Source organism: Petromyzon marinus, chromosome 30 (genome assembly GCF_048934315.1).
Source record: "Petromyzon marinus isolate PM22_M1 ecotype Great Lakes invasive population chromosome 30, UKy_Petmar_22M1.pri1.0, whole genome shotgun sequence".
NCBI classification, from domain to species: domain Eukaryota; kingdom Metazoa; phylum Chordata; class Hyperoartia; order Petromyzontiformes; family Petromyzontidae; genus Petromyzon; species Petromyzon marinus.
Window position 1 is genome coordinate 454,065 of NC_133696.1, and position 25,227 is coordinate 479,291.

At 43.8% G+C, this 25,227-nt stretch overlaps 2 protein-coding genes across 2 annotated transcripts in view; one reads left to right on the forward strand and one right to left on the reverse strand.

Annotated features, from left to right (window-relative positions):
* The window catches only part of LOC116947418 (endosome/lysosome-associated apoptosis and autophagy regulator family member 2-like), a 303,120-nt gene that overhangs the window by 111,599 nt on the left and 166,294 nt on the right, over nucleotides 1–25,227 (reverse strand). The window lies entirely within an intron of this gene.
* LOC116947416 (diphosphoinositol polyphosphate phosphohydrolase 1-like) overlaps nucleotides 7,020–25,227 on the forward strand; it is a 61,369-nt gene continuing 43,161 nt past the window's right edge. The window contains exon 1 of the mRNA XM_032963109.2: nucleotides 7,020–7,815. Within this exon, the coding sequence (XP_032819000.1) occupies nucleotides 7,720–7,815 (96 nt within the window). The 5' untranslated portion in view covers nucleotides 7,020–7,719. The remainder of the gene's footprint in view (nucleotides 7,816–25,227) is intronic.

The following is a 25,227-nucleotide window of genomic DNA, read 5'->3' on the forward strand; positions in this document are numbered from 1 at the left end:
CAACGGCTGTTGTAAAAAAAAACATGTAACTGGAGTCTCAGTTTGGCGAAGCACATACACATTACTTGGCATGGTGTCGAAGTTTAAGTGGTCAAGGAGAGCTGGTTTCAGACTATAGTGTGGACATAAAAGAGGAGGCTTGTAGTTCATGGTCCAAAGCAGAAATTGGTACCATCTAAGGTATTAAAACTAGAGTAGTACCGATTTACTTGGCTCAAGAGTGAGGTTTATTTATAGCTCACCCATTTCAAACGGTTCACTATTATTGGGCATATGAAGAAATTGGAATCTGCCAATGTATGCCACCTCTGGTACCACCAAAGTTTAATATCGGTCAGGGTTCTAGGTCAATTGTGACTCCCAGTCAATTACAACAAATTGTGAATCAACCCACCACTGAGTTCTCATCTCCCAATCTCACAACCAAATAACTGTCATAATAAAAACATATTGCCGCATTTTCAAATTCCAAGGTGCGAATTTAGATAACGAATCTCAATGCTCTCACAAGAGTGAGTTAACGCCGTCGATGCCACCACACCTCACCACTGCTGGCTCGTTTCTGCTAGATCTTGCAGCTATTAAACAGTTATAAACTATTAACTATTTTATATGTTACCAGCTAAGGCCCACTGAGCTATATAGGTCGTTTGCAGAAGCCACCTAGTCACAAATAATAGCTCAACGAAGTGGCTTATCATGTGGACATTTATAACAGCCAAATACTCTAAACGCATGTTGATTCTAAATTTGGAGGGAAAAACCGGAGGACCTGGAGAAAAATCCACACAACCACGGGGAGAACATGCAAACTGCAAAATACAGATGTCAGGGTCGGGATCGAATCCACGACCTCCTGTATACCACGCGAGGTAGTTAACATTCCCCCCTGATCTCTATGGCTTGCTCTTTCAGTATCTCAGCATCTGGCTGAAGGTAATTCCTTTGGTCACTGATTTCTGCGCGCCCATTACAATGTATTGGTAAGCTGTCCTCCATTGTAACCTTCTTTACCCGGTTACATCTTGTGCAATGTTTTTTTCCACGTTCCATCCAACACTTCTTAGTCACTGACTCTATTCTGGTTTGAAATCCCCAGTATCCTCAGCATGCAAAATATTGTGGGTATAATTGCTTTGTTAAAGTCAGCCAACAACTTCTGCAACACACTCCCATCTTTTAAAACTGAAGTCGATTTTGCTATGTTTCCAAAATAATTACAGAGGTTTAAGAGCTCAATGGCTGCACAGTTTATGTAGTTCATGGGATATTACCTTCTTTAAAGATAGAATAAAAAACACATCGAATCAATCGTGCAGCTCCGTTTATTGCCGTGACTCAGCACAGGCCAGGCTCCGTGTCAGCGGCATGTTCGGTTGAGCAATTGCCATTCCAGTTGCTTAGCAGCTAACAAGTGACAGGTATTAAGATCTGAGCCACAGCCAAGTGTGTGAGATGTTTCCATTGAATAATGGCACAATTAAAGACCTCCAGGGGTGAGGAGTGTACATGTAATCAAACAAGGGCAACCTCAAAGAATTTGCGTGAATTAAAACTATCACTGCGCTTGAGTCATCCACACATCCGTACAGCAACCGGTTATGCTGTATTTATATTACAAAAAACGAAATGACAATTGACGTCATTGTGGACAATATAGAAAACATACATAAGCTTATAAGCATAAATCAGTTACTCCACATTTATTTTCACACACGCATAAATCACAAGGCTTTCTGATTTCTGGGATTGCTTAATTTCAGCAGCATTTGTTCAACACAAGCAACCTCTGGACCAGTTTTGACATACAGTGTTTCATGATCTCATCAGCGTTTATTTTCCAGTATGGCTGTGACCTTGCTAAGACGAATGCCCATGCTGTGCTGGGGAATACCCTCAGATGTACAGCAGCTGCAAGGGAGTACAATACAACCAGTGCCGGATTATCCTAGTAGCAAAAGTAGCTACATATCCTACGGGCCCCGCACTTTCAAGGGCCCCACGCTAAATACTTTCAAGCTATCAATTCCGGTTCAATGATTCTGCACTTGCTCTATTACTATAGTGCTATACAGCCTTCATCTTTTATGAACGACTGGGTGTCTAAGGTTAGCGATTGTCGTATTATCTGGCTGTATAGCAAACGAAAAAATAAAATTACTTTACTAAGCAAGTAAAACATTCGTGTTTTAATGTTTACGTTTTTTTTTATTTAGGGCCCATTTATAACATCCCATGCTACAGGCCCCGCACTATCTTCATCCGGCACTGAATACAACGCAGCGTGATCGGAACATATTCGCCCTGACCAGTGAACCGCCCACACCCCATGCAGTATGTATGCATCTGTGTAACGTGTCATATTCTATATATATTCACATATCCGCTATTTTTTAAAATATATGCCTATACCTGAGTCCCCAGCGAGTTTGATATTTGACATTGTACTGGCCCCATGGTGGATAGTGTACGTGTTTGCTAGAATAAAGATCTCCCCAATGGCCTTATGGGAAAGTGCTGTTCGTGAGCATTTACTCCAACTTATGTAACAACCTGCGATTTCCCCAAAACAAATGCAGTGTCGTTTTTACGATTGCTCCTATCATATTTTAATGTTTCAACATTCTGGTAAATCCATCCCTATTAATCAAACTCAATATATAGGTGACATCAGTCAATTATAAAATGCCATACATTCTTCATATAAATGTTCAATCTGTGCATTTTTATTGCGTTCACCACCCGATTCATGTTTGCTCTTCTCAAATACAGCAATGTGAGCTTATGCTCTCAACAGAGTATAGCTGACTAAGTGCAGATGTCCATTGTTGTTACCTTATGTGCTTAACCTTGGGGAGAATAATGTCACTGTTTGGTCTAAGTTCTTCATTTACTGCTCGCCAATGTTATCACTTAATCTTTAATCCTTATAATACTTACACACATCACACAGTGAGCAATGTCGTATCTGCAGTTCCAATTTAAGAATGGATTTAGACGGGTGTGGTTAGTGACATCATGAACCAGCCCAAACTATCATCACTAGGTTTTCAAGCAGAATAGGATAATTATGATCTATTCTTGCATATGGCAATATGTTTAAGAGCTAAATGCGAATGTCGAGGTCTGCTAGCCACGATGAGAGGGCTTCAGCAGAGAGTTCGTGTCGTTTTGCTGTTCATCCTCCGTTGAGGGAGCACATACTTGTAGTGGCGTACTATATGTCCCATAGTTTGGGTTGAAAGACTACAATCGCACTGTCTCTATGGGTCTCTACGTATCTCTGTGCCTCTATGGGTTTACGATATGGTTAATAGTTTGGGCCATATGGTCACAATCACACCATAGGCTTTCCTCTGATTTCCCATGAATGAAGGCGATGTGCGTATCGGTCTGTTGGCATTCTGATGCAGCTGGTGGCTCGGACCACCGCGCTATCTTCGAAGAGGAATGGCAAAGCCGGCTGGTGCGCTATGTTCAGGTTTCGCATGCGTCTGTGAACACGTCCGCGTTACATAAGTTCACGGCCTCTTGTTGGCTGGCACACAGACTCAGAGTATATTTATACTGGAGGAATCCAGTATAAGGGTGCAGTATTTCTGCATGTTATCAATGTGTTTTTTTTACAAACCTCTGAATATATAACAGGACTTATGCAAGCCAAACACTCTGGCGATTGCATGGAAACCCGATGAGCATTGTACGCAAATAGACAGTCACAGCGCCCCAGATGAGGGCGGTCTCAGCCGTGCAAAGGCGACCCCTCTGAACTCTGGGCCATCTCGGGGAGGAGTCGTCTTGCTCACTTAGTTTGTTGTTTATATATGTGATGTAAGTTTACGTTTACCTAGGACCCCATAGCTTAACGCGGCATCTGTAAGCAGTTCACCAGCATTGGTTCAAGAAAGCCCGAACTTGCGCTGATGAGACGCTGATTGTAAAAATCAGGTAGCAGAAGGCCGTCTAATTTAAATGATGTGTAAAAACAATTGTTGTATTTTTTATGTGGAGGGACAGACGTGTGAAGGAGTCGTATCGTGTGTTTATGTATCGGGTTGTTGACGATGGCAGGGGACGACTTCTGTCGCTGCCATCTCCCTACGCAAGATGGCTGCGCGCGCGACTTACTCGCAACTCTGTGAACCCGCGATTGGTCCAGACCTTGTCACGTGGGCAGAGTGGGCGGATCCCAGTGAGCGTGCCGCCGGTAAGGGACACCACCTCCGGCTGGAGTGGGCAGTTCAGCCGTGCGGTGGGCGTGGTGCCAGCGGTGCAGTGGCAGTGCCAGTGTGGTGTTACTGGCAGTGGCGGTGGTGTTACTGGCAGTGCCGGTGGTGTTACTGGCAGTGGCAGTTGTGCACAAGCACACACAGCTGTACTCTTAGCGCTTCCCGCGTCAATAACAACAACGCTGTGTGTGGACTTAAAAGGGAAAATATCGAATAGGCGACGTTTCGGGCAATTTTCTTATTCATACGAGTGTTTACCCCCATACGGCATGAGGATAAATACATTTAAAACATGTTCCTTATGGAAATTATTATATTTTATGTGCAATGACGAAGGGTCATTGACGAAGGGTCATTGCACAGAACGTCGCCTGTTAAATGCATTTTTTTCTTAAAAGCCACATTGTTATGAACAAATGTGTTGACTTTTTTTCTTGGCATATGAATAGTTGACCCATTATTGGACATTGAATAACACTCTCTTCCGTCATCATTGAACCAACCGATTTGTAAAATGTGCTGTATGACGAAGGGTCATTGCCCAAAACGTCGCCTATCATTTTTCATGTTAAGGCTATTGTTATTAACGAATGTGTTGCATTTTTCATTTAATAAAAGATGTTTGTCTACACAGATTCTGGTTCCATATTCACTCCGGCCATTCGTCTTAGCAAATTTAATCCGACAAAAATTAGAGTGAATCTATCTCGGTCATGCACATTCCTTGTAACGCCATCGTGATCCTAAGAATACATTTTAATAGATCCGTTAATGCGATTAATCGATGCACGGATACACTGGTTCCTCGCGGGCGCAATTGAGTCAGCCTTGGGTGCTGCTTAAAGTGAGGGATTTGGTGTTTTACAGAACTGAAGGGTGGAGATTTAAGTAACAAAATAAATGACTGTACAATATGCATCCCTTCACACGCCTGTTCCTCCACATGTAAAATGAAAGTATTTAGTACACATCCCAAAAGCCACACAGCCTGATCTCTGGGAGTACACAATTTAAACATAATGGAGAATAGGGTTTCCCCTTTATTCTGGCAACAAAACAGGTGTTAAGATATTCTTAGTTTTTTCGGTAAAGTCACGTTGAAGAGAAACAACAAAATAACAAAATATATATAAAACAATAAAAAATTCTCACGACGTTTCGACCATAACTCAAACGGTCATCATCAGGTGTGTGATGATGACCGTTTGAGTTATGGTCGAAACGTCGTGAGAATTTTTTATTGTTTTATATATATTTTGTTATTTTGTTGTTTCTCTTCAACGTGACTTTACCGAAAAAACTAAGAATATGAATTACTGCAGTCACGAAAGCTTTAAATCAAAAAAAGGTGTTAAGATTTTGATTTAAAGATTTCGTGACTGCAGGGATTCATATTCTTGGTTCTTTCGGTAAAGTCACGTAGAAGGGAAACAATAAAATAATAGAATAGTTGTTAAGATGTTAAAACACCAAACTTAAACATTTTGGCATCCTCTGGTCTAACACCTTTTGAGAATCGGCTCGAAAGAAAGCTGTCTCTGGTGTGGACCAATCAGTTTCAAAGACAATGCATAAATGATCAGAGTATGTTTTTTATTTGTATTCTGACCACAAGTATTGTGGTTAATGCAGCCATGATTCCTTGTAAAAGGTTTCAGTTTGGTGTTTTAACATCTTAACACCTATTCATATTCTTAGTTTTTTCGGTAAAGTCACGTTGAAGAGAAACAACAAAATAATAAAATATATATAAGAATATGAATTACTGCAGTCACGAAAGCTTTAAATCAAAATTTAAATCTTAACACCTGTTTTGTTGCCAGAATAAAGGGGAAAAGCTATTCTCATATTTTGGTACTGGCAAAGGAAGTCCTATGAAGGACACGATGGGTTGTTGAGTAGATCTCTAAACAGAATTGGTTCAACACAAGTAAACTTGACTGGTTTGATTAAAGTGCCTTCAACCAACGCTGGCGAACTGCCATGCATATTGTCTACCATGTTATTTGGGTCCTTCGGTAGTCACGTAGATCGTCATCAGGAGCGATGGCTATCGACGACGATCGCTTGTGCTGTGATCGAAACGTCGTAGTTTTTTGTTTACTTTATAATTATTTTTTTATTAATTTGAACCTATCTACGTGACTTTACCGAAAGAGACCCAAAGAATATTAATTTCTGCAGTCACGAAAGCTTTAAGTCAATATTATAGTTTACCAATTAATATTATTTCTATTCTCCACAACGACACTCATGACTATCTTGTGATGTGCATTATAGACCTTTCGTTGAATTAGCACCCATGTCTGAAACAGAGAGATCCTTGTCTATAAATAACACGGCATCTGGAAGGGAAAAAAACTGAAAAAACTGGTCACCAGCACGATTAGTTCGAGAAAACCGTACCGCTGGTCAGACACACAATCTTTATTTAGACTGAAACTCTTTTTAACAGATGTCCAGGAGACACTGACTATTGAAGCCGGTAGAGCATTATCTTGTGTTGTTAAACCAATGCTACATCCACTCCTAGAACACCGGTGTGGCTGATGGGATGTGTACAACGTGCTTGTACTGTATTTCTGATGCGTGCAGTATTCTGTGAATAAGAGTTTTATAGTGCAGCGTATTCCTCCACTATAAATTCTGATTAATTTATATGTTCACTCGATCGAAGCGCCCAACAAAAACATGCATTATGGATGACATTGGTCGCGAAAGCCACAAACTGATTCTGTTTGTAGATCGGATATAAGGGGGCGTAGCTGTGAGTGGGCGGGGCCTTGCGGCGTGGGTGGGGTCTAGCGCGGCCACGTGACGCGCCCCTGGATAAGATGGCGGAAGTGCAGGCGGGCCGTGGAGGCAGCGCGGAGCCGCGGCGGCAGCAGCAGGAAGAGAAGCGGCAGCAGAGGGAGCAGCAACAGCAGCCGCTCTGAGCGGCGGCGGTACGCGGGGATCCCTCGGCGAGACTGAGAGGGAGACACCAGTGCGGGAGGAGACGCGAGGAGGGGAGACTCGGCCTCCTTCTTCCCCGACCGAACACGATGAGCGCCCACGCCGCCGCCTCCCGCTGCTGCTGCTGCCCGGGCCCGCGACCTTCCCCCCCGTATGAGTGACGCGCGGCGTGCGACCCGCGGTGACTTGGCTCGGCTTCATTTTATATTTTACTTAAGACGTGGCGGCTGCGTTGTCCAGTCCGTGTAGCTGGCTTTTAGCTTTGGGGGCTGCTCGCCTCTGAAACCCACACCCTTAACCGGGCTGTGTGGGTTCGGGTTTGTCTGTCCCCCGGGTTGGAATCCGGGTGCGGGTGGGAGAAAAGGGACGAGAGAAGAGGAGTGGGAAGGAGAGGAACTGTGAGAAGAGCGAGCCGGGAGGAGTGGGAGACGAGGGAGGGAGGCGTGTGGCGAGAAGGAGTGGGTAGCGGAGGGACGCGGACGTGAAGAGCGGGAGAGGAAGAGGGAGGACAGGCGGACGGGTCCCCTCGGTCGACATGGACCTGAAGGCGAGCCAGACCCGGACGTACGACTCTGACGGCTTCGTGAAGCGAGCCGCTTGCCTGTGCTTCAGGAGCGAGACTGAGGAGGAGGTACGTGTCCGTGTGTTTCCGCTCTCCTCGCCACCAACCACCACTATACCTTGAGTACTGCCAGCTAATGGTACTACTGCAGCATTACTGCAAACAATAGGCGTGAACACACAGTCCTCGGGTACGTATCTTTTCAAGAAATGAACGAGTCAATACAGACGATACAAGACGGTGCAATACACTGTACAAACGAGATGGTGCAATGCAGACGAAAGACTCCAGTCTAGGGGAGTACAAGCGAGGTAATCGGAACAAATACGGACAGAATTGACGAGACAGTCAAGGCGAGTAGTGACGAGGCACGCAGTTGAGGTACGACGGTACAACTGCAGTCCAGACAAAGCAGGACACGCGAAGCATCTTGCTAGAAACGAGAGAGACATTGGAGACGGCGAGGGTGCGCACGGGCCGTGGAGATGGGGAGGCGGTGGCTTCTTGATTCTTGACAATGGAATCGCAATGGCAGGCTACTCGCCGCCTTTCCCGTGCTCTCTGCTCATCAATACATTGCCTTTGGTGCTTGCTGCCTGCAGCGTCCAGACGTCTCGCAGCCTCGTTTCAATCCTCCCTCGAGATCGAGCTTTCTTTCTCCTGAGAACCCGGGTTCGAATCCCGCAGCAGGTTTGACTCAATGAGCTCCGTCTCCGTGCGAATTTGACAGTGGTCAACACTGGATGCCACTGGTCCATGCACGCCGTGGGAATGTGGAATTGACACCGCTTGGTCAGCACCGTCAGCAAAGTTGAGCGCCGCCCCATACCGCATTGTGGGAGCAGTGTCTACTGAACTATCAATAAGCGAACGTTACAAATATTTGTACATTAGGAAATTGTGTCTGTGTAAATATATTAATTTATATAACCAATTTACTAGCAATGCATTCGTACTGTGCTACATTGGCCAATATACATACATCTAGAATCAATATACATTCTCATAACGTATTCACCAATCATGAATTGGTTTTCTGTCAGCCACATTGTCAATCTAGATACTGTATTTAAATTTGCGTAACGTATTAAACAAAATTAATCAGAGATTTGTTATGTTGCGTTTCGTTTGTATATAGTAAAATAAATGATACAGAAGGCCTCTTAGGGTGCCCAATTTAGTACGAGGGGCATCACCGCCTTCAAAAGATAACGGAACCTGCTGGTTACCATGGTAACTAATTGGTTAGTATAATTATTTTGACCGAGTATAACGTAAATTTGCATTTGCAGAGCCAAACTATCGCAGGCATATATTGCCACATTCTTTTGGCTTATCCAGATGTTACTTTACTCTTCAGAGATAATTTAGGACGAAAATTCTACAGAGCGATACTTAGCATATACAACGATGCTGTTTTAAGCAAGTGTCCATAATGTTGCGTAAATAGTTTTGCAGCTGATAGAGATACGTGCGAGTTTATAGGTTCGATCCCAAAACAAAGTCAAGTCTCATTGTATTGAACGTTCCTTGCAATCCATGGTGACGAAGTGAATGCCACAAGGTGAGGCTGCACTTTTAACTGACAAGACATATGGCTGTGGTTGCGCGTGTGGGTATGGGGGCACTAGCTACAATAATAATTAGTTTCAGTTTTATATAGCGTCATTTAGGCTAATTGTATATCACAAGTCTGTACAGTAATTGTCTATTACTGTATTATATTTGAGACTTGTGATTTAGTATGGTCTTTAATTCAATTATTCAGTTTATAATATACCTTCAAATCCCAACTGCATGTTATAACATAGACAAATTCACATTTGAATTATACAATGCGTTACTTTATACTACCCTATACTTTAGACGAAAAAAATATTAGACATTGTAACATTATACTATGTCTTATTCTATGAATCCAACTATATACCACACTAATGTATATTCACTATGCAATTACGATGCTATATCTTGCCTTATGAGTAAAGTTACACATTACAATGTTATACTATTAATTGATATGCTCCATGTTACAAACCATAACATTAACCATGGTGTGAAAGGTATTAAGAGGCAATGCCAGCGAAAAAGGGGGGGGGGGGGGCTGCGGTCTGAAGGTCACCGTGAAATACAATTAATTAAGAACTAAAATGTTTAAAACATCTTTCCAATGGTTACTAAGCCAGAATCCATCTTCTCAGTTGAAATTGTCTCAGTGCTTGTATATGTGGATGGCCTCATGAACAAATCTCTCATGGTAGCCGGTTGGCTTGCAATAGTAATGCAGCAGATATAGATACGTGCGAGTATATAGGTTCGATCCCAAAACAAGGTCAAGTCTCATTGTATTGAACGTTCCTTGCAATCCATGGTGATGAAGTGAATGCCACAAGGTGAGGCTGCACTTTTAACTGACAGGACATATGGCTGTGGTTGTGCGTGTGGGTATGGGGGCACTAGTTGCAATAATAATTAGTTTCAGTTTTATATAGCGTCATTTAGGCTAATTGTATATCACAAGTCTGTACAGTAATTGTCTATTACTGTATTATATTTGAGACTATCTTGTGATTTAGTATGGTCTTTAATTCAATTACTAAGTTTATAATTACCTTGCCATGACTATACATCGTATTTTAAGAGCTTAAAGATGCACCTTTGTTTCGGCTCTTGACAAAATAACATGTTATTGTACGTGCAGCATGTATATGTTTTACATACTGCTGTTCTCAATGTTCTAATTTGCCACACTTTTGTGACCCATAGAAAGCCATCACCGCCCAACAAAGATTTGCACATTCGAGAAGGAACAATTTAGGACAGTTTGGAATAATCCACATTTAGCCGCGACATGGGCACACAGTGCCGCTGCTCATGGTGCCAAGTGAACTTTTGCATCCAGTTACATTCACACGACTCACGGCTTTAATGACCTCGTCGTGCACGTGGGTGGCAGAACCTGAACTCAGCCGTTAAGTCCTTAACCGAGAGGTCGCCAAGCATGCCACATCACCAGCTGAAGCTGTGGGCTGCCGACTCTAAGATATTTGCTGTGTACTTCTTAGGCTTGGCGAGCCCATCAAAAGCCACACACTGCCTATCAGGTGAGGCAAAGAAACTGTTAGAAGGCGGAAGACTTGCAACGTTCGTAACACTTCCTTTTACTCAACCACCCCCCCTTCTCCATAAACACAACAGTGCCAACAGTGAGACCCGCCAATGTGCATCACCTGTCACCGTTTGGAGTGCTGTGTCAGTGGCTGCTGTATGCTGTCTACCCACAGCTATCGCCCCACAGGCATAGGCTGCGACTACTTTTAGTCCGCATTGCATTTATTTTGTGGTTATGAACCAAATGCTGCTTGCACTGGAGTGTATGGTAGTTGTATAATTAATGATGAAGTCACTCCTTCACACACTGTTTGGCCAGCCTGTTTGATGGCACTTTAGGCTTTGGTGTGGGAAGGGTTTGTGGAGGGTGGTTGGTGTAAAAACAAAAGTCCCTTTCGGCTTCCAAGACATTAACGCGCTCTGCCTTCTACTGGTTTGTTTCGAGCCTTTTATTCCGCGATGAAGCGAGTTCCAAATTGTTGCTGGCAGTATGGTCACCGTCTAACTTACTGTTTCACCCGAGTCCCTGGCATGACACTTGCACACGGCAGGTTTGTAAATATAATGTTGTGCATATGCGTTCCGAGAAGCTCGTTATGTTGAACACCTGACAGACAATCCTTTATTTAAGAGCCTTGTAAAAAATACCGACAGCTTTCAGGGCCTGGGCAGCAAAAATGTGGAGAATGTGATGCGATGTTGCCTGGAACAACACACAGGCTAAGTGTTTATAGAGAGGGTAAACAGCAAATATATGCATGTGAATAATAGAACATTCATATTGACTAATGGAGTAAATGTAGGTCATTGTCTCTATGATTTAATGTTATTTGGCAGCGCCCTCTCCATTGGCAGCTCTGTGGCAGTGTTGGAAGTTGTACATTCCGGTGGCAGTTGCCGGTGGCAGTTGCCAGTTTCCCCATTGGACGACCTCTGTCGACTTCCCACGAAGTTCTGCTCGTTTTATTGAGCCCCCCCCTCAGCCACGATGGGCTGAGTTAATCCCCAATTTGCATTCGAGACCACCTGATTGTGAGGATTGCTGCAATAGCACCTTTAAGAGTTTTACTACCACCTTTGTAACATTATTTATAATATATAATACATGGAAACAAAAATAAATCGCAAGCTTGGTGATCTCATATCCTCCTTCCCGTTTATATATTGAAGCAAACAGGAAAGTGCAACCGTGAGTTTAACTGCACTGATTGTGTCAATGGGTTCAATGCTTCCTGAGGCATTGAACGTGAAAAATGATGTCACCTCTTTTTCACACGAACACTTTTAACTTGTCATGCCTCTCTAGAGAAAGTGCTGCTTGTGCTGTTACTTCCTACTGATTTTGGAAAAAAAAATAGACAAGGATCTCCCATATTGCCTTAACAGGCTTAGACAATTACTGTTAGCGAGCACCTGTTAAGGCCGACACGGTACACAAAGGGGTGGGTGGCCAACACCACGCTTGATCGTCTTTGTCTTCCCGGTGGAGATGTTTACACCACACTGGGTACTGATTTGAGGGCGAGTCGACCTAGGAGAGGCCCTGGACTGGTTCAGTTAATCGTCACTAGTGTTGGTTGTGAGTGGGAATCGAACTCGGGTCGCCAGGTTCGTAGCACAGCATGCTAACCGCTGCGCGACCGCTCCCCCCTATATATGTATATGCACACGTACACATCAATCCGCTGCTGGATGAAGTCTTCCCCAAGCCAGAGTAGGTTACAAGGGTGACTTGGCCGTATGTCAACATGCTGGTCAGTGTGGGTTGGTGAAGGTTGGGAACATTAATGTGGAAGCATAGAAGTCCATCTTCTTTGGCTCTTTCGGTAAAGTCACGTAGAATGAGAATAAAAGAATAAAATAAAATAAGAGAATAAAATTCTCACGACGTTTTGGCCACAACGCAAGCGGCCTTCCTCAGGTGAAGAAATTGGTCTATCCAGGAGACAGAGCCCGAGTGGACCCTGTCACGTCAGGACTGAGTCTTATTAAGGCTGTGTTGGCGGAGTTGGATTAGCATGTTACCAGTCCCCACCCGGGGTGGAGGAGGGAGGGGGGCTGGTGGAAACTAACACTAATTATTCCAAACCAAGTGCTGCAGCCAAGGTGCGCCGCCGTGTACCGAGCTGCACCATCACATGCCATAAGGACCACTATGCAATACAATACCATACCTTCAAATCCAAACTGCATGTTATAACATAGACAAATTCACCTTTGAATTATACAATGCGTTACTTTATACTACCCTATACTTTAGATGAAAAAAATATTAGACATTGTAACATTATACTATGTCTTATTCTATGAATCCAACTATATACCACACTAATGTATATTCACTATGCAATTACGATGCTATATCTTGCCTTATGAGTAAAGTTACACATTACAATGTTATACTATTAATTGTTATGCTCCATGTTACAAACCATAACATTAACCATGGTGTGAAAGGTATTTAGAGGCAATGCCAGCGAAAAAGGGGGGGCTGCGGTCTGAAGGTCATCGTGAAATACAATTAATTAAGAACCGAAATGGTTTAAAACATCTTTCCAATGGTTACTAAGCCAGAATCCATCTTCTCGGTTGAAATTGACTCTGCTTGTATATGTGGATGGCCTCATGAACAAATCTCTCATGGTAGCCGGTTGGCTTGCAAAGAACCTCCCTCTTGGAGAAGTCAATGTCATGTGAGCCCACTGAATTATAACAGTGATCTGCCACGGCAGAGGAGTTCGTCCTCCCGTGTTTCACGGATGCGGTCTGAGATATGTCGTTTGGTTTCTCCAATGTAGCTACTACCACAGGGGCACTTTAGTTTGTAAACACCCGGGTACTGTATGTCTGGAACAGCATCTTTTACAGATGGAACCAGATCGTGGATTTTATGTACTGTGTTGAATCGGACCTGGATCTTGTGTTTGTTGAGGATTTTGGAGATCTTTTTTGTGACCCCCGCAATGTAGGGTAAGGTGATGGTTTTGAATGGCTCTTCAAGGGGGTCCTTCTTCATGACTGGAGTGATGGCTTTGCGGATTGTGTAGTCGGAGTAACCATTAGCCTTGAGAGCTTGGTGTACGTGTTTGAGTTCACTGGCAATGTGATCCTGGTCGGAAATGCATTGGGCTCTGTGGTATAGAGTCTTGATGAGGGAGTTCTTCTGGGATGGATGGTGGTGGGAATCCAGTTTCAAGTAAGCATCCGTATGGGTCGCTTTCCTGTAGACCGAGCAGCTCATTGAACCATCAGGTCTCCTTTTAATTTAGACATCCAAAAAGGGTAGCTTGCCTTCTTTTTCGACCTCCATGGTAAATGTGATGGCTGGGTGTATGGAGTTGATGTGGTCGAGGAATTGGTCTAGAGCAGGTAAGCCATGTGGCCAGATAACAAAGGTGTCATCTACGTACCTCTTCCATAATGTCGGGCGTACAGTGGCAGTCTGGATGGCGTCAGTTTCAAAATTTTCCATTCTACGTGACTTTACCGAAAGAACCAAAGAAGATGAATCCTTGCAGTCACGAAAGCTTTAAATCGAAACATAGAAGTCCAGTAAAATAATGGATATTGCTGCACTGTCCTCTACTGCACATCACGTATCCCCACAAGCCCAATGACACAACCTGTTTGTGCATGTTAGTCACCCATTCAAGCACCATCCATGCTCACACTTGCTTTGCTTTCTAGCTCTGACTTGGCACTCATTCCGGGTGATGTGGTCAAAGGCACCCCGTTCAAGTAGACATCGCTGTAGTGCAACGCGTTGTCGTACTTGGTATCGGCCTTCGAGCAGTGTGGTAGCGGAGTGCTCTGCTCAAAAGTTGAAAGGTCTGCGTTTCATATCTTCAGTCGTGGGTTGTCTCGGGCCCGCATTCCACTGGGGTCAGTAAAATGTGTTCCACTGTAGGAAGTCGTCAGTGGTGGCTGTTCTGTGGAGTGACAGTTCGCTGGGTCAGAGTCGTGTGCGGAGATGAGCGCTGTACCACCGCATACATTTGAGTGTGGAAATAATTTCGCGCGATGACCTTGTTGCGAATAGAGAGGTCAAAATGTTTGAAAAAACCTGTACTGACGTAATGGGTCACGAGAAAACGAGATGATTTGGGATAATGTAAAACAACGGTATTATCAACAGCAAACTCCTAACATTTACACACACTGTAGAGGCTGTCACTTGCCTGAGCAATTTACCATGTTAATCTCAACTGGCAGTCCTGTATCATTGGTGGAACGTTTGTGGTGTCCCATATCTTAATAGGATAAAACTAAATGTGGGACTCATTTTAACAACACTGGAGATATGGTGGGCCGAGTCAACCCCCAACCGGAATTTTAACGTTTGACCTTCCAGTTTAGTGCTTTAACACTAGCATTCACCATATGCGTTTCAAGTTGGGTGGTAATTGCAGTGTTTTTAACACAATGTTATGACTCTTTATTGTACCTTGTTCAACAATACCTTATCTTAACCTTCTCGGTGTGTCTGCTATGAAGTGCCATAGGCTGGAGCACTGGTTTATTATTTCTCATTTGCAAGGCATTGTTTTCGTTTATAAGGCAGCATTTTTTAATGGCAACGATACCAATATATTTAGAGCCTTTTGGAAATTTACCACTGCAGCATAAGGCATTCGCCACTGAAAACGATTTGACCACCTCCCATAACGAACACTGTTGGGTCAGCAGCCGCCAGAGCATGCGATGTGCGCTTATACAAGAGTTGGCACGTACCTCGCAATCCAGTCACAAACGACCTCTCAGCAGTTGTCGCTAAATTGTCGCTTTGCTAAAACACGAGCGCGCCGCTGGATATGCGCGGGCTTAATTATTGGCAGCAGTTTCTGATATTGGTGCCAGTCGCGTGGGGCCGTAGAGGTGACCAGGGATAAGTTTGCAAACCCCACGTTTTCACGACATAGTGCGTACATGCCGGACCCTGGTTCTCTGCCGGGCTGAGTTATTACTGTCATTTGATATATCCAGGAAAGCTTGGCTGAGTATCATTCTTTTTCAGGAGGAACTTTAATTAGGGTGTTTGTTCCTTTTTGTTTTAAGGAGGGTTTTGTGTGAAGAAGAACTTGAGTTTACCCAACATTAAAGCCATATATGGTGTGTTTGGTTAATGAACCCATGTGCTGCCTTATTTCCACCTTGAATCCCAATGTATTGTGAGAGTTTAAAAAAATCTCTGAGCCATCAACCCTTGCCCCCAAAGCGCTACATTCAACACTGGCCACCACGGACGACGCAGCTTCGTTCATTTCTGTCCCGTTTCACCCCACACTTCTCCCTGTCCACATGCCCCCCCCACCCCTTAGATCAACCCAATAGGGGCTAGTGTCCAAACCCAGGGGGGACACCTTCACAATAATCTAAGTGAGAGTGGTGGGTTGAAATGTGTTTGTTTTCTGGAAGTGAGCTCGGGTACCAGAGCAGGTGCACTCTACCTAAAGAGGTTATCTTGGACTACAGCTCTGGTCCGCTCGTGGAGAAGTGGACTCGGTTATAAAGCCGGGCAGGTAAAACCCTGGCTTGGAACCAGCTCAGTGTGAGTCCAGCACACTTAGAATGATCCGGTGAAATGAGGTGAGGGGGGAGAATTTTCTGCGGGAATGCAGCTGGTCGGGGTTGGGCAGCGGCTGGGGCCTGTCGGCCTGCGTCGCTGTGATGCAGAGACAAGTTTGTTCTTGTGTCGCTGTCGTGTGATGCACGTCAGGGTTGGGGCGTTGTGGAGAAACTCCTTCTGCCCTAAAGGGAAGTCCTCTGCATTGCTACTGTGGGACACAGTAAAAAGATAATCATGCCACCAATGCAGTATGTGACGTGCTGACATTTTTGTTACAGTTTTATTGGTCAGCTATGAAGGCGTTCCAAGTCAAAGGTCAACATCTTCTGGGTAAAAAAAACGGGCATTTGGTGGCGCTCCCCTCTCGGGGTTTCCTTTTTGACCAATTGTGATTTTGAGTTGTCATGAGTCGGCATCACGATTCAACACCAGGATGAATGTATTTCTCTCTTATGATCTCGTTCATATTCTTTGGCTTTTTTCATCTCTGAGTCATTTTTATTTAACTTAAATACAACAGAATAATTGTAACGATTTCATATGCATATCGTGGGTGTAAGAATCGATTTTGACGTTTAGCTTTTTCCCAAATTGTATTAAGTGTGCATTCGGTGCCCATGTCATGATACAAAGTATACATTTAGATCTCTCACAGAGCAGTGCAATCCTTCGAGATATCTAAGTGACGTCTAGTTCACACAATAGGGGGCATCTTCTGTATACCCCCCCTCCCCCGCTACATGGCACATGAGTCCTTTGATAGTCATCAACTCCAGTCAATCCATGTATTCTTACATGCCCAATGTTACGGTACTTATGGTATTCATTGGCACAGGAAAGTCTGAGTACACTGCAACTACATTTTTTGACTAATTTCTGTACAATGTATCGTATAATTTTGTAATATTTTATACAGTGACCTCTCCCATATGCCAGTGTTGCTGTTTATTTAGAGTCTGGGTGGATGAAGGGCCACGTTGACCCTGGCTGGAATCACAATCTAGCAAATGGAAGGGAGCTGGTTGTTGTGAAGTGGCCCTGAGCATGGGTAAATCAAAGAAGCGCCGATTGGAGGTTTTACGAGCAGATATTACGTGTATTTGAAAAAGATAATTTGATTGGTATTGTCTGTTGTGTATTGTGCACGTGTGTTTATGCTAGAATGACAAGATGAATGTATGAGCTAATGGTGTAACGTCTGTGGGTGTCTGCAAGTCAAATTAAAAAATACAGGGGTTGTTGGCAATGATACAAACGCACAAAGAAAATTGACATCTGACTTTAAGTCAGTATTCTTTCTCTATCCTGAAAGTGGGCCCATTGACCACAATATATCCTGTTACATTTTTTTGTTATAAGGCTTTGGTAATGATTAACACAAAATTTATTTCAAGACTTCTATATAGCAGCATGTATTGGAAAGTGCAAGAGGTCGCTTGAAGGAATTTTATAAGTAGTTATTTATCTCTTAGCACTGGCTGTTCACTAACACAAGATCATGTAAGAGTTATAAATTGACATTTCATTGTTGTGAAAGTACAATTGGCCTACAATTAAGCATGCAGACTCGTATTTATGGTGTAAGCTTGTGTTCTTAATATGTGCACCTGTTTGTGCATTTGCACGTATCTCCACCCACATTGGTTTCTGCAGTTGAATCCCATGAGCAATGGAGGCTTCCTTAATTGACTGACCTGCCAGTGTGATTTTATTTGTGCTTATAGATGTCTCGACTGGGTAGCTTGAGTAGTCATCACCGTCACCACTGGGACACTTTTGTGTTGACAGTTAAATTGCTTCCACCTTCCCTGGTAATTTCCGCAGGGGATTAAAGCTCCACTGCCACAAAGTGGATACTCAACCCTGTGACATCATGTCAAAGTGTAGACCGTTGCGCACAGACAAAGCATCTCAAATTAACAATTCGCGTTCAGCTACATGAAAATTAATCAATGAAACTGCCTGTTATTACTGGCAGCCTTGTAATTCCTTGTAAAATAAGGTAGTTTCTGTGAGCTCTTACCTCCGAGGCTGCTTCCATTGTGCTTCAGAAAATCAAATAGTCTGTGGTGTACAGTTGCAAGTGTCATTGCTGTTAGATCATTGGCCAACCCTGTTAATTTTGGCTAAATTCCCACCACAGTCAATATAATTTCTGCCCAACCTCACAATAATGGCTTGATTTTGAAAGCCAGATCTTGGAATGTGGTGGTGGTGATGGCACCCATGCCCGAAGTGTTAGTACTACTGGCCTACTTGGCTATTTCTCAATCTGCAAGAAATAGTCCCAAATATGGGTTGTAAAATGTGCACATCTATACGAAAGTGGACTGTGCCAGTATAAACAAATGATGTATTTTCATGTAAGCTTGCCTTGTGGTGCTCTGCTTAGTCCACTCTACTTATAATGATAATGGAATGAGTTAAAATGCAGGTCAGGGGTCAATTTACCATAGTCCATTCAGGATGGATGATATTAGCTGGGTAAATGTGCAGTGCCTGTCATATGGATATGCTGGCCGCTACCATAGACATGTGGAATTTCAGCTGCTGAAATTAATGAGCACTGACCAAATATTTTAGGAGGGACACAGCTTTGACTTTATCACTTTGAAGGAAGAAGTCGAGTGCTTATCTTCTGGACAAACTGTCCTCTGCCATGGAAATGTGGAATTGACACCACTGACTCGATCATCAATAAAGACGAAGGTTGCCACGTGCTCACGTGAGTTGGGGACACCTTAATATCTCTACATTTGCACGTACAATGTTTTCTGCAGTGAGACATTTTTCAGTGGTGGATTTTTAGAATGTTCCGTTGTGGCGGGTGTTTGTGAAGCATCTGTCACTTAATTGGAGTTGATGTATGGGACAGCTCGGTCTTGTACATTTTTCATTTTTTTGCTGTACTTGCAGACTGAAATTGTAAATGTATACGTGACGTCATCACTCTCTTTAGTCTGTGGAAGCTTTGGAAGCCAAGTGAAGTGGCGTTCGGAACGTCACGTTAACTGGAGCAGTAAGTTAGTGTGTTTGTGATCAGGTAGCGTGTCACTATCTGGAGATTTTTCTCGATTTGGGATGATTTGATAAAAACAATATTTGTTAAACTAAACATTGTGATGAAATGATCACTTATTGTGGTTGCAGGGGTTGTGGTGATCGATTGCATACAGATAATGATCACAAATAAATCTGACCCACATGATTTAATGCACGTATTGGTGGCACAGTGGTTAGCGCAATGCCCTGAACTGGGCAACCTCAGTCTCATCCACGGCTGACGTCATTGATGCGTGATATCGGAACCAGTTTCAGGTTCCCCTTCTGCAAACTGCACTGACCAACATGGTGAATTATGGTCATACAATCCCATTACCAACACGGCTTGGGGTGTAATAATATATTTGTAAATAAATTGATGCATCATTACATGACTGATGCTGAACCCCTTGTAACTGACCCCCTTGGAAGGCTCCCATTGAAGGGCTCCCTTGAGCAAAGGTTCAGCAAAAGGCAGAGAGATACCATGCTCACCAGGTGGTTGACATTGGCACATGTTGACAGTGGTGGGGTTAATTGGCTCAAGAGGTCAAATATATGTGCAGCACTTGCACAAAAGTTGAGTCTCCCTTGTATGTCTTGGTATCCTCTTGAAACCATAGCTTCCCTCCACCATTAAACGTCCAGTCAGACCCCTTCATAGAACCTCAACCTCTGTCTCCCCCACTCCATTTGATTACAAAGCTCACTATTAGATCTCCAGACTCCACATTGAACCTGCATACCCAACATTGAATCTACAGACCCCCCATTGAACCTATAGCCCCTCCCCCATTGAACATGCAGACTCCACAATTAACCTATAAAACCCCCATTTAATCTGTTTTCCCCCATTTTATCTTGCGTATGGCAATATGTTCATGAGCTTGATGCTAATGTTGAAGTCTGCGAGCCACGACGAGAGGACTCCGTTGAAGGGGCACAGCCTATGGTGGTTTTTACTCTATGGACCATATTTTGGGTTGCACTATGCCTTGTTTTTTTAGTTTCCATTTGTGTTTCCACATTGAGCCTATGGCTCATCTGCCTCATTGGGATCCATTTCCATCTCCTCATTAAAGTGGTGCCAGTTATTCTTTATTCACACAACATTGAGGTTGGTTCATTTGAAATGTCTTCGACCAGCACGGTTCGTAACATTGATGCAGCATTTATGTAGACCACCGAGGAAATAAAATATACATACTGTATGTGTGTGTGTGTGATATCTGCATAAATGGTCTATAGTGAGCAAAGTTCTATCTGGCAAACTCGTCATGGGTTGAACAAAGTAAATCGGATTACTAGGACCACTTTGTCCACACTCATGCTCTCAACTTAAGAAAATGGATCAAAAATTGATCATGCCAAATGCTGCCAAACTTGCTTACTTATACGAGCCATGCGTCTGAGTCAGCGTGTATCATGTATGGCTCTGGGCTGAATATTTTAACCCTTTACCCATACATGTGTATTTATTTAATTTGTTTCCTTGTGTATCTGGTGCTGTGTAAAAGCAGTCGCCTAATGAAACTGGCATATTGCTATTAATACAAACTTCTGCTGTTAATATATGGTAAATGGCATTTGTACTGAAATGCAAGATGGTTTGGAAGATCTCCCGCTTGTTGAACTGTCAGCAGATGCTTTATCATATTTTGTAATGTACAGTGCTGCCATTTTTCAATGCACTGCTGGATAAAGGCCTCTCCACGAAGTGTCCATGATGGAAGTTGTTTAACCAAACGTCACCACGCTGGTGAAGGGGGGCCCAGGAAAAACAAACCTCGTGATTGACATTGTGGAGAAGCTTTCATCTAGCAATGGATCACGGCTATAGATGATTTATTATCCATTGCATGGCACTTAAATTCCTCAGGAACTCGAAGCACCTTGCATCACATCTCTTCTCAAGCATTCAGAGGGTACCGTCAGCGGCAGCTCTCTCTGTGTGGCACGAGACTCAGCTTCTGCCTGCAAGTGTGCATTAGCCTGCCAGTAGGGGGCGGTAATTGTGTAAATCGAACTGAGTAATGTAGCCTTACGAATTCGGAAAGTGTGGACCACACTGCCCGCACCTAATGGCGTACTAATTTCAAATGACATATTTAACGTCCGCTGTGAAGCAGATGGCACATACTTTAGGGTTAGTACACCCGCAGCATTGACCATGGCGGCCCACTGGGTACAAACCGCAAATCCCCACCACAAGCAGCGGACGTGCTACTGCACCAGGGCCATGACCATAATAATAAGGTCGCACGCACGAAGTAACAGCACTGTAGAAGCACACGGCTGCACCGCACTATGTAAGCCCCGTTCGGCCACTCTCCCTCCACTCCGGCACGTTCACTCTGCACAAATAACACGCTTGCTCTGCACAAATAACACGCTTGCTCAAGTGGTGCACTCCGACAATTTCCTCGGCCCCAGCAGGAGGACGTTTTTTCATTTTCCCCTCCGCGCCGAGCTGTGCGGTTATGATTTTCTGGGGCTGCGGGGGGGCACTGTGTACGGACGCTGTTAGGTTGATTAACTTTCACGAGTGCTCGCATCAAGGAGGTACATGCTTAAACGCTGTGTCTGTGCCCGCCTAGTTTGCATCTCGTTAGCCTTATATGGCCCTCGTCTCAATACCTTTTGCCTGTGTTCGTTTTGAATTTAGCAGCCCTGCAGTGGGCAGTGAAGAGTCTGTTATAAGTGCTTATAACTATATCACCCAGAATGCACTTCATCCTGGAAGCTAAGCAGGTCTGAACCTGTATCGTTTTGGAGTGCGTGTGGCTTCCCATTTGAATAATTTTCAGGTAATTTTTCACCATTGCGATATTTGGCCTGTTCCAGTTACATTGTGTTATATTAGTCATGGGAGGAAACTGGAGCACCCGGAGAGAAACTGCCACTAGTGCACCTTATCGCAGTGGCGCCGTGCAAATGATTCACTCTTTGTATCTGCCGACTAAGCCCTTAGAGGTGAGCCGACCGAATTGCAATACTGTAGTCTCTGTTTGAATGCAGTTGTGATCATACTGAGACCCATCATGCACTGCTCTCGAACATGGTTTCATCTCAGCTAGAAAATTGTATTTGGGCTGCGATGTCAGCAGGTGGTGGCACTGGCCTGCACGAGGCATTACAGGGTCTTTAATGTAAATTAAAACAATTTCTTGTACCTAACCGTGAGAGTAAATCACGACAAATCATCGCATTGCCGTGGTGAATTACATTGTTTCACTGGGAGTTAGACAGTCTTGGTGCCAGACGACAACTGTTTATTTTGCGGAAAGTGGAATTTGCAATTTTAACGATCATAAAGACATGAGCTTAGTCAATCCCCCACTGGGTTTTCAACTGGCAACCTTTCGATTGTGAGTCTAGTGCTCTTTCCGCAGTGCGACTTGCCGGATACGTTTCTACGCTGGTTGGTGTGAAAGCACCGTTGGGCAGTAATGTTTATCAACTTGTAATTATTTTTACGTTCTCACACGCGGTACAATATCCCATTACAAGGAACCGCTTTAATGCGGAATATCGTATTGTTTATTGCCTTGAGCGCTTTTAAAATCCAGTCAGTTTCCCCAGCTTCATTTCCAAATGTATTTTTTTCTTTTTCCCCCACGAGATCAATTATGCTGTGAGCATCTCTGCACAGAGCTAAGCATGTTATTTTAGATCAACATAAAATTACACATCGTATCTGGGAATGGTCCAAAATGTGTATAATTTGCATGAACATGATACCGTGAAAAAAACTGTCTGCTGCTACAGTACACCCTATCACTGTGGAGCTGTGTAAGTGATTCACTCTTTTAGTATCTGCCGACTAAGCCCTTCGAGGTGAGCCCGACTGAATTGCTGTACTGTAGTCTCTTTTTAATGCCATCATTTGTGATCGCACGAAGACCCATCACGCACTACACTCGAACCCGGTGTAATCTCGGCTGGAAAATTGGATTTGGGCTGTGATGTCGGCAGCCGGTGGTGCAGGCCTGCACGAGGCATCAACGGGGTCTTTAAAGAAACTTCACGGCACACGGTGTACTTTTTTGTCATTTCCTGCAGAAAATACCATACAGGAATCGAATTGCAACCCTGCAAACTGTCTGAGCGATGGTAGTGCCGAACACGAAGTTATTGAGGCAGCCAAATGTAGCATTTAAAAGTGAAAGTGCCTCCCTGCTCAAACAAAGTGGGGGTGAGTGGTGCTAATTTCCTTTTAGGCACTGAGCCAGTGGCATTCAGAACGTCTGCGGCAAGAACTGTTAGACACCAACACTTGTTCATCGGCACAACGATGATATATGGTCCATATCTAGGCCACTCACACAACCACATGGGTTCAATTTACACACAGCGCATGCATGTATTATTTTTGTTCAGGGATCACCCGAACACATGCGACCAGATACACATTTAGAGGAAACGGCTGTAACGCATCGCCTAGGAAACTTACCGCACTGTTCTCAATGGAGACGTCTACACAATTTTACTGAAGTTTGGGAAAAAATAAACATTTGTCAGGATGTAATTGTGGACGTACGTACATATCGCGCAATCACAGTCTCTTTGCGCCACACTTAGGTTAGACTGCAGAACAGTCTGCACCGTAATAGTGAAACATTTTTACTGTAAAATGATTCCGTACTCAGTTGAGTGGTGCTCATCTCCATTTTACAGCCCTTACCCAGTGGTGGAAATTCCACATTCCTATGGTTGGGATGAGGTTTTTTTTTAAATAGACAACCTCGGAAGGGTGTGCACGGCTGTGCCACCCATCCAGGTTTGGCATGGTAGTGGCAGAGAGATGTAAATGATTGTTCACCGCACATGGAAGCGATGAGGACAGAGTCTTCATGGTGAGTGCATGCACGCGCAACTGTTGAAAACGCTGCATGTGTAAACGGAGCCCGAGGCCATACATAAATATATGTATGCCGTGTACCACGGTGAACCAGAATACTTTTATTCTTTGTTCCGTGTGGTCGCTACTGTGTCTCCGAGCTCATGGCCAACCCAAAAACAGAGGATGTGTGTTAATCGAATCCAGGTCTTCATTTGGAAACATGCATTCGGGAAAAATATATTCCCAATTATTCGCGCCTCCCATTCAAGTGGCTTATTTAAACTTTGTGAGAAGGCCGTTACAAAGTGGATGAATGGTGATATCACTTTCTCAGGTGCTCTCGCGTAAAAATGGTGCTCCATTTGTTTTAAAAAAAGTCTAGCAGTGTCTTCACACCCAAACGCACATTGGGGCTGTGCCAATTTTAATTGATGACTGTTGGAAATGCCACATTTCAATGGCGGAGGCATGTCTCGGTGTAATATGACTGCTGGTGTCTTCACTCAATCACTACTCATTTTACGCCACTACGTTTGTTTTTTGCAGATTGGACAGAGGTTAAATTAAAGTAGTACTTTCCCCCAGCTGCTCAAAGCCTCCCATTAAAAAAATGCTGATATAATTTTGGCAATTTACACGTGGGCTTTAATCATGCTGAGTCGCAGGTGTGTGGCGCCTGAAGCCATGCTGATTGATTTAGTTAATTAGGCTCTGCAGCTGTGCGACCACCTCAGTCGAGATCTCTGCAAGGGTTGGAACCTAGCACAAGCAGCTTTCATCTCTCCATTGTCCGTTATTTTACAAATTTGAAGCCAATTAAGGTTCAATATCTCTTCTAAGAGAGGATCGAGTAACTACAGTTTTACAAGGAGTTTTCAGAACCATTGTCAAATTTTGTAAATACCATAAATATACTAAA